The 14,609-nt window shown below is 36.2% G+C and overlaps 2 protein-coding genes and 1 long non-coding RNA gene across 8 annotated transcripts; 1 reads left to right on the forward strand and 2 right to left on the reverse strand.

The window, feature by feature from the left end:
* Positions 1–365: 365 nt before the first annotated feature.
* Positions 366–2,036, reverse strand: LOC135168106 (glutathione peroxidase-like). Its single transcript, XM_064132014.1, has 2 exons — positions 1,879–2,036; positions 366–1,178 (listed from the first exon to the last, which is right to left on the reverse strand). The coding sequence occupies exons 1-2, from the start codon at positions 1,883–1,885 to the stop codon at positions 577–579; spliced, it is 609 nt and encodes a 202-aa protein (XP_063988084.1). The 5' UTR covers positions 1,886–2,036; the 3' UTR covers positions 366–576.
* Positions 2,037–5,634: 3,598 nt separating this feature from the next.
* On the reverse strand, positions 5,635–14,467 carry LOC135168100 (neprilysin-2-like). Of its 6 annotated transcripts, none has more exons than XM_064131998.1 (10): positions 14,327–14,467; positions 13,379–13,623; positions 12,266–12,450; positions 11,934–12,179; positions 10,776–10,987; positions 10,472–10,621; positions 9,214–9,928; positions 8,475–8,719; positions 7,248–8,211; positions 5,635–6,231 (listed from the first exon to the last, which is right to left on the reverse strand). In XM_064131998.1, exons 2-9 carry the CDS (start codon positions 13,396–13,398, stop codon positions 7,873–7,875), a joined length of 2,112 nt encoding a protein of 703 aa, XP_063988068.1. In that variant the 5' UTR covers positions 13,399–13,623; positions 14,327–14,467; the 3' UTR covers positions 5,635–6,231; positions 7,248–7,872. The 6 variants fall into 6 exon arrangements, with proteins under 6 accessions (XP_063988068.1, XP_063988067.1, XP_063988066.1 ...); XM_064131997.1 differs by lacking the exon at positions 14,327–14,467 and adding an exon at positions 14,103–14,277; XM_064131996.1 differs by lacking the exon at positions 14,327–14,467 and adding an exon at positions 13,978–14,277.
* On the forward strand, positions 6,111–9,875 carry LOC135168109 (uncharacterized). The gene is made up of 6 exons (XR_010299986.1): positions 6,111–6,250; positions 6,596–8,139; positions 8,613–8,727; positions 8,824–9,057; positions 9,469–9,603; positions 9,746–9,875. It is a non-coding gene; the product is annotated as an uncharacterized LOC135168109 (long non-coding RNA).
* Positions 14,468–14,609: the final 142 nt, after the last annotated feature.

Raw genomic sequence — 14,609 nt, forward strand, 5'->3', positions numbered from 1 at the left:
ATTTCTTTCATGACAAATTCAGAGCGAAAATAATTGACCTTTGGCATTTGTAACAATTTATTTGTTGTACTGGTGGATAGAAAATTTATCTTCAACCTAAAATTCTATAAAATTTGCCCCATGTCATCGTAAGATATAAAAAAAGTCTCCAATCAAAACAACAAATCGAGTTTATTAGGAAAATTGTGGAAAATCAAATAACATTCGTCAGCCTCTCTTCCTGATCACATGGAAAATTCTGTCCAATTTCCTTGAAGAGATCCCTAATTAGTCAACAAAGACACTCCTCCACCTAATCCCCAATTATTTAATTAGATACCCAGTAAACCTTCTCCAGAAAAAACAACAAAAAAATCACAAAAACGTTCTTTCAACAATTATCATTGTTTTTATTTATCGTCCTTTGAAATACAAAATTTATTTTGGCTTAGACTTCTCTAAAACGTCTTACATCATCTTTATTAGGTATGAAGAAGTAGCAAGGTCTACATCGCGAATAACAGACGTACGTAACTCAGTTGAAATTAAGATTACTGAGGGATAGTAGACAGAGTCCAATTATCTGTGTAATTTGAATTATTTCAAGTACCCGAGAAGATCCTGCTCGATGGAGAGGGGCTTCGTCGTTGGTGCATAACGTTCAACAGCTTTTCCTTCCTTATTGACGATGAATTTAGTGAAATTCCACTTGATGTCATCGGTTATTAGCCCCTCCTGCTTCTCCTTCAACCATTTGTAGAGAGGATGGGCATTATCACCGTTGACGTCGATTTTCTCGAACATATCGAACTTCACGTTGTACTTTTCAATGAATTTGAGAATCTCGTCGGAGGTACCGGGCTCTTGATTGGCAAATTGATTGGATGGAAAGGCGAGAATTCTCAGGCCTTTTGTGTCCCCGTATTTCTGGTGTAGCTCGACCAATTGCTTGTAGTTTACGTCTGTCAGCCCACACTCACTCGCAACGTTCACGATGAGAAGGACGTGGCCACGATATTTGTCGAGAGATACGTCCTGTCCGTGAATGTCACGGGCGTGAAATTGGTAGATGCTCTGGGCCTTGGACCAGTCGGTGTCTTGGTTGAAGGGACCATCCTGGGCCATGCAGTGGTCGTCCTTTCCATTCTCACAGAGATCAGCGGACACCAGGAGGCACATGGACAGCAACACAGCTAGACCTTAATTGTTTTGATTAAATTAAAAGAGGGGAATTGTAGAGAAGTTTGTATTGTATGAAAAAATTGTTTGTTGGAGATCTTGAAGGATTCTGCAGAAGAATCGTTGAAAGATCTTTGGGAGATTTTTCTGGTGATCCAAAAAGATTCTTTGGAAGATGTTCAGAAGCTCTCGGGTGGCCCAAGGAGATTCTTTCGAAGATCTTCGGGAGTTGAGTTTAAAAGATATGGGAAACAAAAATTATTTTCTGGAGATCTTTCGAAGAATCTTTTGGGATCATCAGGGAGATCTCTTGTTGATTCGTCTAATTTTTTTAAAGATTTTCGAGAGAATGGGAAACATTTTGAAGGAATAATTTTTGTTCTTTTTCTATTAAACATTTTTTGATAACTAATTTAATAGATACCCCTAAATCCAATCAGAAAATTTACTAGAAATCCAAAAAATTGTCTGAATTCACTAGATTTTTCTACAAATTTTTTTACAATTTAAAATTGGCCCACGACAATTTGGCAAAAAACATGTCGATTCGATAATTCTTGCACTTTTTTCTCCATAATATTTTCAATTAAACAATTCAGTAGATGAAGCCTAAAGTCGAAAATTCAGTAGAATTTTATAGCCACATTGATAGATTTATCTGAGAAAATTTATTCTCTCATCTCTCCCAACCCACCCAGACACAAACAGAACTGCACTCACCCAACATTTTGTACAACAATGAGTGATGGACGCCGGTATTCAACAACTCCACAACTAGACACAAAGAACTAGACAACAGGCCAGAAGATTTATTTCCGGAGCTTATATACTCCTCGATGAACTGCGACTACGTGACTGCCTCCACTGTCTCGCGAATATGAAGTGATTCGCCAAAGCAACTGCGACTTTTATCGTGAACCGGTGAGTCGACAAAAAGAAACAAAAATCATGGTTTAACCCTCTTTGTGAGGACTTGTTTACGCGGAGAAAAAACTCCAAACCGGTCCAGTTTGGGTGTTCATTACTTATAATAAAATGACCTTGAGGGAGTTCATACGACGGATGAACATGAAGTTAAAAAAAAGCCCAAAGTCCAAAAGGCCCGAGCCAGCAAATGAGAGATCACCATAAGTTTGGCAAACAAAATCACATATTTTGCAAAAATAATCACCGAAATATTCAGGAAATAATTTGGAAAGAAGTGGAAGAGTATTTTCATAATTAAGAGAACAAAAGAAATTGTTGAAAAACTATTGAACCGAATATTTGGCGAACAACAAATAAAAAGGTAAAAAAAATTAACTTTAATGGATGTGAAGTAATTTGGAAATGATAGTGATAATATTTGTATCATTTGCAAATTAATTACAATCCATAATTATTATTAACAAAAAGATGGCACTGTAAACGTGTCACGTGACCCCAGTTCTATGCCCCCTCTCCATGACCCATTTTTCTGTCAGAATCAGAGAAAAACAAACTCGATTTCAGAGCAGAACGTGTGGGCTAAGTAATTTGTTGATTAATTGTGAGTATTAAGGCCATGTAAAATTGCATCGAAGTACATACCCTTATGGAGAGCCCATTCAGGGGTAGAATGGGTCTGTAATCGAAAATTTAATGGACATTCAGGTCCAACAAATCGGAAAATAACGTTGCCATCGTTCTCTCTCGGATTAACAACAAAATGGAGCATCCCCCAGGTGAAAATTGTTATCAGTGAAGATTGATTAATGCTACTTAGAAGATTATTCAAGTACAACATCCCTAATGAGTAAATAATTCTCCAATAAAGGGGTAGATGCCGAGTAGAAGTGTTTTTTGAGGTTAGAAAGACAGGATATCAAATTTAATAACAATTCCAAAACTACCATATATTAAAATTATTCTTTTCTTTTGTTAGAAGGAATATCAGATGCAACGAAATAAATAAGTCAATAAATAACGACCACAAAACTTGGGTTTAATGTTTATATAAAACAAAAAGTACGTTTGAATAATTTTTTTCGAAGAAACGTCAACAGAAAATGGAAAACATTGCACATCTTCTTTGTTTGATGAGCTATAAACTTCTGAAAATCAACTCTTAATGGTATCATAATTTTTCACGCCCTCGTGGTCTTTCATTCGCCTAGACCTGTCCAGCAAGTGCCTCCATCCCTTCTTTCCCCCTAAAAATCCAAAATTTCAACCTCTGGTGGGTCATCCACTGTTCTGAGTATCATGTTTAGTAGTTTAAATTCAACAGGTAATTCGTTAAGATCGTCGAGGTCTTCCAACAAGCTCTCCTTCTCAAATATTTTATCAAAATCTTCATCTCCCATTAGTCTAATTTGTTTTTCATTTTCTTGTGGCTGGACTGTGGAGACACTTTCACAGATTTCGACAGTTCTGTCTTCTACTGGAGATACGTTGCCCAAAAGTCCAGCTTCTACAATACGAGCCTGCTCCAACGCCTTCATTAGCCTCCTAGGGGAATAAATATGGGTCTTTAGACCGCTGATTGATGAACGGGAATATTAATAAAATAAATTAATGAAATTAGTAGAATTAAATGGATAAATTCAATTATTAGCTCAATAAATTAATGGAAGCGTTTCAAAGATTGTGTTGCAAGTTATATTGTCTTTTTAGACTTAATTTTAACTAATTAAATTGGTTTAATTTTTACTAATTTTACTGAGGGATTATTCATATGGGAAACTGTGACGTAATCATTGGCTGTCATTGTCATAATTTTTAGTCAGTGTAATTGATCATTTGTTTAACCATTTCTGGTCAATACCTCTGGTTTTAATTATCAAATTTCGCACAGATTATTTCTACTAAGGGTAAAACAAAAATTTCCCAGACGATTTTTCCTGGAATTCCCGTTGTTTATGGTTCATGAAAATAAACAGTCTGAGAAATTAGTGTAAAAGTTTTAAAAATTATGTAAAATTACACCTACTTAGTGCGGAAAATTTTCTTCCGACTGTATCGTTTCGCAGAACGTACTAATCGCCTTCTTCCACCGGGTTTTGTTGGTGGAAGATACCGACGTTCTGCAGGTTTTCTGAGTAACGTCTTCTTGCTCACGTGACTTTCTTCCAATATAAATCCCAGTTGCTGAACCCTCGAACAATATTCACCACTTTCTTGAGACATTTCGTCTGATAATTTCGGGTCTAGGGGGAAATCCTCGAAATTGTCATCAGAATCTTCAGGTTCTAGTCTCATTTCCGGTTGGTAAATCGTCAGAAACTTTCCAGTGATGTCATCGTCCTCTGGTCCTGTCCTTTGACGATAAATTTCCTCTTCTGGTCTTGAATTTTGAAGGTAAATATCATCCTCTGGTTCTTCTTTGATTTTCGTCGGAGGAAAAACGAGAAAATCTCCACTTTGATCATCACATTTTTCACGAACGTCGTCCATCCCCTCGTCTACGTGTCCCTCAGTCGTTTTCAGAGCACATTTTTCGTTTGAATCATTCAAAAATGTATTTGCTAACATGTGGATTTGCTGCAGTCGTTTCATTCTCCTCCTGAAAAGGGACGAGGAAAAATTATTTCCCAGATTACGATAATATAAATGAAAGAACTCTCCGAGGATTTATCACTTTCAATTAATATTGAAGTTCCAGTGACCCTAGATATTCAAGTGATAGTTTAATTAGTAATTTCAATGGAACCCAAATTGGGACATTCAGTTGTGATACCCACATGTCAAAAATTGTATTTTATTAAAATAAATAAATTATGTTGACTGTCATTAGAAGAATCAATTTGATCACGTTCCCTTCTCAAAGGTGGCCCTTTAAATAGGTCACAATCCTTTCTGTTTGCTTCCCTCATCCCTAGAGTATTCAACTTACCTCATGACAAAAGCCTTTTTGTGATTGTATCGACGAGCTGACGATTTTTTTTTTACTTCTCGGGTTTTCTCGTACGTAACGATAAATGGGACCTGTCATTAAGAAGTTATACATATTGGTACCTCCAGGTGGGTCCTCATGTTTTTACTTGATTCTACTTCCCCTGATAAGACCCTAAACGATTCCATGACAATCAACCGATGAGTTTCGTTCGAGAATTCTTCGTAAATGTTAATGTTCCTGGAAATTTCGAGCTTAATTATTTTCACAAGATATAACAATTACTCTTGTTGAGATATTTTAACAGAGTTTTGTTGCTTTGTTGACAGAAAAACAATGGATGTTCGAATTGACCGAATAACTGTTGATCAGCTGTTTCTTGGTAGTTGCAGATGGTAAGGTAGGAATTCAGTTTCAGGACCTTTAACAACTGACGTTGTTAACCAACACCTTTTGGTAGTTACCGTATAAGTGATCTCGTTAAAACAAAAAAATTGTACCCAATTGTACGTCGGTAATTGTAAATTTTTTGATAAAATTAATTGTTTATATCACTATGAAATACTCGATGATTTTGGTCAGAAGGGGTGGGATATTGTAAATAAAAAATTGACACAAATTCATATCGTCCAACTTGTTTCTTATTTCTTTCACAATAGTCCAACACTCCACATTATTTTCACTCAGAATAATTCTTCAAGAATTCCAGAATTTCGTAAATTCTGAACGTCCATTTTCATCGCTAAATGTGTCTCTAATTATTTCAGTTTTGAAATATTAATTTCTCTGAGGAACACAATTTATCGTAGCGAACTGGAGTCGTTCATTAAATGTTCTTAAGTGAATAACACTGAGTGGAATGTTTTTTAATGCGACCGTCTCAAACGTTAATTTACCTTAAATTAATTGCCATTATTTTTATCTATAATTTTCAGAAAACTCGATGCTGAGAAATCCTGTTCGATAGGATTCTGTGTAGCGGATTTTCTTTGGATATCGGGGAAAGTGATATTCAGTCTCTTCTGCAACTGGTGGGGTGTCGATATTTTCTTCTGAGGTGGTGAGTAACTCTAATGGAGATGTGCTAACTCTCGGAGACGAGGTGTTGTATAACTCTGGTGCTTTTGATGGTGTATCATCGTCATATGTGGGTAAATTCCGACTGGGGATGGCATGTTGTTTCAATCTCCTTCTCTTGGTTCCGCATATCTCAGAAAATTCTGAAAATTAAATGAAAAGGTTTGAATGCATCAAAACATATTTATGTACTTAGGTATTCTGTTTTAAATTGACTAGTCATTGACCCTGACTTCTTCGAAAATTAATGACGATTTTTTCCAGATTTTTTTAGGAACTTTACATTAGTAAATCAATTGAAATATCGATCATGAGATTTTTTAAGAAATTGGGTTAATAATTTTAGTTCATCGTTAATTCGTAATGTTTTAATAGTTATTTAAGGAATATCTAGAATAACTACAAACATTATAAGAATGAGGATTCAGATTGTTCACTCTACCCTCAGTTTCTCGTACCCTTCAATGTAAAATCCCCCAAAAAATCATAATATTGAGACATTTTCAGTAATGACTCATGATCCCTGTGGTGGTGGATCATGAAATGAAATCATGAAATCAGAAAATGCAGAAGAACGAGAAATATCGAGCCAGAATCAACTGAGAACACAAAAACAAATAAAAAACAGCAAAAGAAATAATAACAGCCCACAAACAATTGGAGAAGTCTTCGATGAGCATTTCTTTTCATTTCCTACAAATATTAAGAATATTTTATGACATAACAACCTTTTTAGACTTCCAATGTCATTGTGAATTGAAAAATAAAAAATGATAACAAACAACAAAGAAATGAAGACATCCAGATCGACAACCACTTTGTCACAGCTCCCAACAAATTTGTCATCAAATTCCAAAGCTTTCTGAATTTTTCCCAATAAACCAAAAGGTTTGACGTCAGGAAACAAACGAAAAAATAATGTAAAAATATATTTCAATAAGTCATGAATAAAGCTTCAAAAAATAACATTGAAAAAATCTGAAAAAAAATTCCAGAGATGAGATTTTGTCTCTTTACCACTGCAAAAATCATTGTCAATTTTTTATGAGGTCATAACTGAACGACTAGACGACTAGACATAAAAAACCTCACCTATATACAAACATATAAGTCTGTAAATAAATGGTGAAGACAATTATAAAAACCAGAGAAAACTCACCTGGAAATTGGAAATCAGAAGACGTAAAATGAGAACTACACACTCGTGAATACTTTAATAGCTTCGTGGGTTTCAACAGTTCAATCCACTTTTCACGTATATCAATGTCAACACGAGTTTCGAGGTTATTTGATGTAACAATAGAATACTTCAAGTTTGGCTGTGGAAACACATGGAAGCTCAACTGTGGGGCATTGAGCGATGTGTTATGACATCCGTCAACGCAGCATTTTCTCGTAATTATTTTTTTTTGCGTTTTTCTGGTGCTTTCAATGGAGAGTTCAGCCCCTGGAGTAGCCATGGTCTGAGCTGATGGGCAGGGCAGGGTCTGTCAACGTTAAAGTCTGAATAACACTGAGGGATTAGATCAGAAAGGTGACTCAGCGTCCTCATGGGTACGTGAAATACCCACATCAAGTAATCTTATGGCCCTGACGATGTCACCAGGACGACAGTGGCGCCATTGAAACTATTCACCCGGTAATTTTTGAAGGTTTCTAGTTGTGGAACTCGAAAATCTGGTCGGATTGGGCCCTAAGTCCTCTAGGACTCCGGAGTATTTGAAGGAAATGTAGACGAAAACTTCGGTCATTCAATTTATTATCCTATATAATTTATTAAACAATTACCAGATCACACATTTCTCCTTTGGATTCATTTTAGAGCCCACAGGACATTGGAAGTCCTCGAAAAATTCGAGGGAATTCGATAGTGGTCCCAGGACACGAAATTCGCTGGGACTGTGAATATCATTATTGATGTGTTGCTTGAGGGTCTCAGGCTGGTGAACACTGCACCATGTTTGGGCTAAACTTATCCAGAACATTTGTTGTGGAGTGTAGAAGAGCCCTGGGAGCATTAACTCCTGCTGATTACGTGAGGACCAATCTTTGTAAGCGAGATACGCTAATTTTGTCCCACCATTATCAGCTGTATTTTCTTGATGAGTATTCGACCCGTTTAGCTGCAAGTAATCAAAGAAATATTAATTATAATGGAATTTATCAGGTGATTATTTGAAGGCTCAATAGTGTTTTGCGAATTTAGTTCATAATTAAAAATTTAGGGAGAGAGTTCAGCCAAAAAAATTGGGATTGAAAAAAATTCATCATTTTTCCACTCGAAATTAATCTCGGAGAAAGTATTTAAAATTTAGTTTAATGAAAAATTAATTAGGTCTGTATTTGAGAGAAACCATTAAGCAGATGTGTGAGATGATTTACGTACATTCAGCCTGAGCCCTTCCACTGAATAGGTTCCATATTGATTAATGATACATTGAGATTTTGACAATAATTTTTCCTTCGCTGATGACGACCAATCAACCAGATCAGTTTCGTTATCGAACGATATCTGTTTCGCCAGGTGATGAATCATCTCGTGCCCAATGATGCTGCCAATGGCACCATAGTTCATGTACTTTGGACGATCATTGTTGACGAAGGGAGACTGAAGAATCGCAGCTGAGACCTCTGAAAAAGTCAGTACCGATAACACAAGTGCGCATAAATAATCCGATATTTTATGACAGCTTCATGAATAATTATTATCGATAATTCTCATCAATTGTCATCAGTTGTCTCACCAATAGTTCATCAATTGCTTACGAACATTCCTGATGGAACCAATGACCACTCGAGGCCCTAGGGATTTTTAGTCACATTGGATTGTCGTCCGAGGGGAACGTAAGGACCGATATCTCACACGACCAAAAATCCCTAGGGGACTGATCATGAAGGATATTTTTCCCTAGTGATTTTCACGTTTTCGAGTTCGAGAAAGGGCCAGTGCCAATCCCAGAACGAAAAAGGTGAGGATCAGGGCGGAAAAATTGATTTGTTCAGAAATCGGTTGTCTATATCAGTATTTCATAGCAAATTAAAATTCGCGGACGTTAATATTTAGAATAATTCAATTAATTATCAACTCTAATCATTATATTATTGTCAAAATAGTGCTCACTCACCTATCGTATTATGGACAAACTTATAAAATGCCTGAACCGCAGTTAATCGCTGATTTTCGTCCCAGGAGGAACTGTCAAAGTTCTTCTTCCCACGATAAAATAATATTATATTCCACCTCGCCTGTAAATAATTCTTCTGACTAATTTCCAAATTTTCGTAATATTCATCGAGCATTGTATCGTTGATTTGTTCCTCACGATAACCAATTTTCACGCTCAAAAGTGCGAGTTTCTGAAGCAGCTGGTTTCTCGTAGAATCGTTCTCAATCCAATCGGCCGTTTGGGGAATCTGCATCAATTGATGCTTGATGTACTGCACCATTTCCGCAACATTTTCCTTATTTTCCTCGAGAAAGTGGTGTTTAACATAAAGAGCTTCAACCCCTACAGGTAAATAATTGGAAACAATTTTGACACATCTCTTCCACTGAGGAAATGCATAGATTTTCTCGTTTTCCATTTTCGCCAACGTGTCCATTGCTATCAGCATAGCATAATTGGCCAGGATTTTATTCGGTGTTTTTTCAATCAGGTCCAAGATCGCTGTGGTGCAGTTAGGGATCATGACGACTTGATTATCGTTTAGTTCAATGCCAGCCCCATTTTTGATAAAGAGAAACCATTTCCAGGGAATTCCAGGAATTTCATTCTCCAGTTTGTTCAACGTCAGGTTTTTGTAGAGATCTGCGCTGTGACAATTTTTATCTTGTGATATCTGGAAAATATATACACAATTAAATTGTTTAAAAATCTATTTTTACGTTTTTCGCATTTTTCCTGCCTCCTGGAGCTCCTAAATCAGAAAGCTCCCAACCCAGTTAGCCACATTCTCCCTGATAATGCCTTACCGACAGAAATAGGAAGTTTTCCGGTTGAAGTCGCTCCATAACCGTCAGCAATCTCCCCTATAATCTCTGGGAGCGTTTTCAATCTTTTAATAAAATAAAAAAGACCAGGGTCAAGACCTCGATACGTTTTCGTACTTGGAATTGTCGCATTTAGGGCGTCTTGTAATCGTCAGAACCGTCACTAACGCGAATTCTTTCATCCTGCGTTCGTTTTACGCACGAGAAATTTATTTTACGTAAGAAGACCTTGAATTTTATGGACTCTGTGCTTTAATGAATGACTTTTCTTGCATTACCATCTAAAAGACTGAATTCCCCAGGTATAAAGGAATAAAATAAGTTACTCGTGCGTGCGCAAAAGCGATACTTTTCACACTGATAATATAGCGTAGTAAAATCCATGTGATTACCGTATTTAAATGTTCCATAAATTCAATAGCGCTGGTGAGTTCCTGGACGGCAACGTCCCGTTCAACTTCGAGATTTACGAGTAGATCCACCATGAAATTTAAAGCGTGCATTGGTTTTTCCTTAAAGCTCTGCTTTGTAGACAAATGTTTCTACAGAAAAGTAGAAAAACATCATATTAATTTAAATTAATTCTCCATTGAAAACAGAAATTGAGAAGAAAAGTTTGGATTTATGGAAATTATATTGTAGGGAAATCGCGATTGAATCTTCGGGATTGTTTATGAATTGAAAATATCAACGTACGTGATTAATTGATAGTTTATAGAGGCCTGACACTTCATCCTTGTCGAAGGATAGGAAAGGACTCTCTTTATGTCCCTGCAACATGAACCTGAAGTTTACATGGAACCACTTGAATTCTTGGTCAACCCACTTATTGGGAATTAGTAGTGGCCATTCTCCCAACTTCAGCAGGTCCTTGCGGAGTGTTTCAATGGGTTGTCGTTCACAATTCGCTAGAATTTATCATAAATTTTCATAAATTAACATGAATGATAATATCTACACAAAATTTATTTTATATTTATGGAATTATCGGAGAAAAGCGCAAAAAACTTCTTGAGCTTCTCTTGTTTTTAAACGGAAGCTTCAAACTTTTGATTTTTAGAACGACCTCGAAGGTGAGAACAGAAAAATCTAGTCCAGAGGTTTTGGAATATTCTGGAATCTCCAGAACAAGAAGAATAATTTCATTTATTTTACACTGAGACAACAAATATTTTGATTAAATATTCATTTACTTGAGAGAAGTATTTATTTCTCAAAAATTATATTTCTTGGATTGAGTCAGTCCCGGAGGAGCTTAATTAGCTTTCGCTGATAACAATCTTAATGCTCTCGAGTGTGATAACGTTCCGCAGAAATTGAAATGAAAGCCGTTAATGATTTTTCATTTCTCTGAATTTCTGATGTTCCGGAGGGAACGATTTCGAGGGATTTTTTGCTCACAATTATTGAAGTAGTTCACACAAAGTTATTGCTAATATGAACATATTCTAGAACAATCTAATTAACATGATTCGAACAGAACAAGTATTGCTATAGTAATAAATTTACTGGAGAAATGGAATACTGAAAAAATAAATACTTCTCTGCAGCAAATGAATATTTAACAAAAACTATTTGGTCTCTTAGTGCAGGGTATTCTCCAACATTTTGGAGTATTTCAATATATTCTGCAACAGTTTGAGCCAATATTGCGGATCATTATACCACGAGATCCTTTAATGATCCTTAATGACTTGATTTTCCCAGTTGAGGAGCTAAGCAGTTAGAGCTTCCAGATAAAATGTGAGCAGCAGTTTAAACAAACTATTTCCTGTTCTTTACGTTACGAAAAATAAATTTCATACAATTTTTTAATCAAAAGATAATTATTGATCTAATAAATGATCAACTCACTCGCATTCATACAAACATTGTAGAAGTCCTGAACAAGCTTGAATGGTTTGCGTTCCGTCAAAGGGCTGAGCTGCTCGAAACTATTCCTCAACTGATCCAGAACTTTATCACTGAGGGCAGAGAACATGGTCACCTCACCTCGATCACTTGGGATCAAAGTATTCCTTAAAAATCCACCGCAGGCGAATTTGTAGAAGTCGTCACAAGGCTGAACGGTTGGGTCCATTTTCCTTTTTACTTCGTCAGCTGAATTCATGAATAAAATTTATTTTCTGTCTTTGAAGACTTTTTTCAGTTCATTTACTGAACAGGGAAGTTATTCCCAGTCGTACCTATATGATGACATACTGCAGTGGTGCAGATGTTGTCTGTCCCATTAGAATCCTTCAACATATTCAGTACTGGTACCATTTCGCCAACAGGTATCATCGAGGTTAGGAATAAAAAAACAGGAAACACCACTCCAACCATTGGTCCATGTTTCAAGGTCGACTGACGATTCGATCTCACAAAAATTCTGTGAAAAAGATACAAAATAATCAGAAATTGATAGGAATTTTGGTTTAGAACGTGTCGTATATCTGCTAATTCTCAGTAGAAAAATCACATTTCCCCTCTCAACCCCAATAGTCATTAAAATACCCCAATAAATAACTCTGATTTGGAGTTTCTTCGTAGATAAATCCTCGTAGACAGTCTCCATCATGCTAACCCTTAAGACCCTTCTTGACCCTCAGATCCAGACGTCTTCTCTCTAACCCTAAGTCCATCCATCAACAGTCACACGATCATCCCTCTATATCTCTTAGAAATATTTGTAAGACTCCCCCACTCACTTATTAATTAGCACTGGAGATGATTGGATGTCCTATCAACTTTGCACTCCAAAACCAGGAAACCAAGTTCTCATTTTTATTTGTGGAAAAGCTCAAAAAGACTAAATCACTCGGTTATCCCACAGACGTATTGATATCAACTGATACCTCGAACCGATACTTTGATCATTGTTTATTCATCAGAAGGGAACACAAAGGTTCTCATGGAACCAAGACATCACATCCCTTTCTCCTGTCATCCAGACATTGGTCAAAGGTCCCACGATGTCTTCTAGACATTCCATCGTATAAATTTAGCATTCAGTTCACTTCCTTTGATGTCACAAATGCTTTTCTTTGTTTTACATCGCCTCCTGCCTCCTGTCAATTATATAATAATTTACCTGTCAACCCCTTTTACCTGGACCGTTTCTCACACCCGGGGAATCCCCCCAGGTTCGTATAAAGGTTCACCCTTTGGACCCTACACTCCCTTGCAAATGGCACCAGAAACTAACGTATCGCAGAGTCGAAATGATTGAGAAAAAAAATCGAAACAAAAAATTTGTCGAATGTAAAATATGATAAAATAGTAGAATAAATGTTTATGACAAAAATTTGTTTACTTACTTTGTCTCAGACTGTTGCATGTTGTTCGTCAGGTATTCGACGATGATCAGAGATGTGTCTGAGCTAGACTGAATAAGCTCACGTATTTCTTCCTCGTATTTAATAGTCTCTCCTTCTCCCTTTTATAAGAAGGAAAATGCTCTGATTGTGTTATGGAGTAACCACTGGGCCTTATCGTTTTTTCATTTATTTTTTTAGATTAAAATTTGCAGCTCTATAGATGATGTCAAATAATGTGGAGTTTTCTAAAATAAAATCACCAATAATTTCAGTTATTACATAAAAAAAATTACATCATGTGTTGCCATTTAATATCATTTAAAATAATCGGTTAAGAAAATTATTATGTCATGAAATTCATCAAAGACTTTCTGTCGAAATCAGTGAAAACAAATTACTGCCATATTTGTTATTTGTGATATTGTACAAAGTACTTTTTAATGCGCTATTAATGGTTCCCAAAGAACATCACCTAGTGCTAATATTCCTTATCACTAATGATATCAAATTCCGAGGCTCATTGATGGGTTAATTAATGACGGGCATTCCATTCAATTTTTATTATTTATTAAATACCATTTACGAACTTAGAATATTACCATTGAATTGTCGTCATCATTATGTTGCACCCTTTCACTAATTGACAAAATGTCTTTGTTGAATTTTTTTTTTTTAAACAAATCAATCGCTAGAATTAATTTAAAATTAAATCACTGGAGTTTACTAAAATTTGTATTTCCCGCGTTGTACGTATACAAATGGCGATTGCGTTGATTAATCAGGAAAAAGTCTTACTCGCGAAGTTAGTTGATAACTTATGTAATTAACTTAATTTATTTATGTCCTTGTGCGTTTCTAAATCGGAAATTGAACGCTGGTGTAAAATCTAGTGAGAAAATGGCAGTCATAGGGACCCTACGGCACCACTGGAGTCAATGGGACACCTACACAACATCTGTCCCTCCCTTTGTTTGTGTTGGTGGTGGTCATCAGTCCTTAAGAAACGTCAGTGTGACAGAATGATCCACGATTCCTTGTCATCATCGCGAAATCATTGTCTAGTGACAACAATCGGTTAATCACCATCTGTTTGCTCACACCTTGAAGCTGATAATTGTTAACATCCGATTGGTGAACTCGTGTTGACGGATTTTTTTTGTCAAAATACCTCACTGCTCCTTGGAGAAAGCTATTTCACAATCTTTTAACGGAAGGGAAACCTTCATCAAAT

Source organism: Diachasmimorpha longicaudata, chromosome 12, assembly GCF_034640455.1.
Source record: "Diachasmimorpha longicaudata isolate KC_UGA_2023 chromosome 12, iyDiaLong2, whole genome shotgun sequence".
Taxonomy (NCBI): Eukaryota; Metazoa; Arthropoda; class Insecta; order Hymenoptera; family Braconidae; genus Diachasmimorpha; species Diachasmimorpha longicaudata.

Excerpts from the sequence above, each read along its gene's own strand:
- LOC135168100 (XM_064131998.1), bottom strand. The coding sequence starts at position 13,398 with ATGCAACAGTCTGAGACAAA. Across the intron at positions 12,451-13,378 it reads ATGCAACAGTCTGAGACAAA|AATTTTTGTGAGATCGAATC; the intron begins GTAAGTAAACAA and ends TCTTTTTCACAG. Across the intron at positions 10,622-10,775 it reads ATAAACTATCAATTAATCAC|AAACATTTGTCTACAAAGCA; the intron begins GTACGTTGATAT and ends ACTTTTCTGTAG.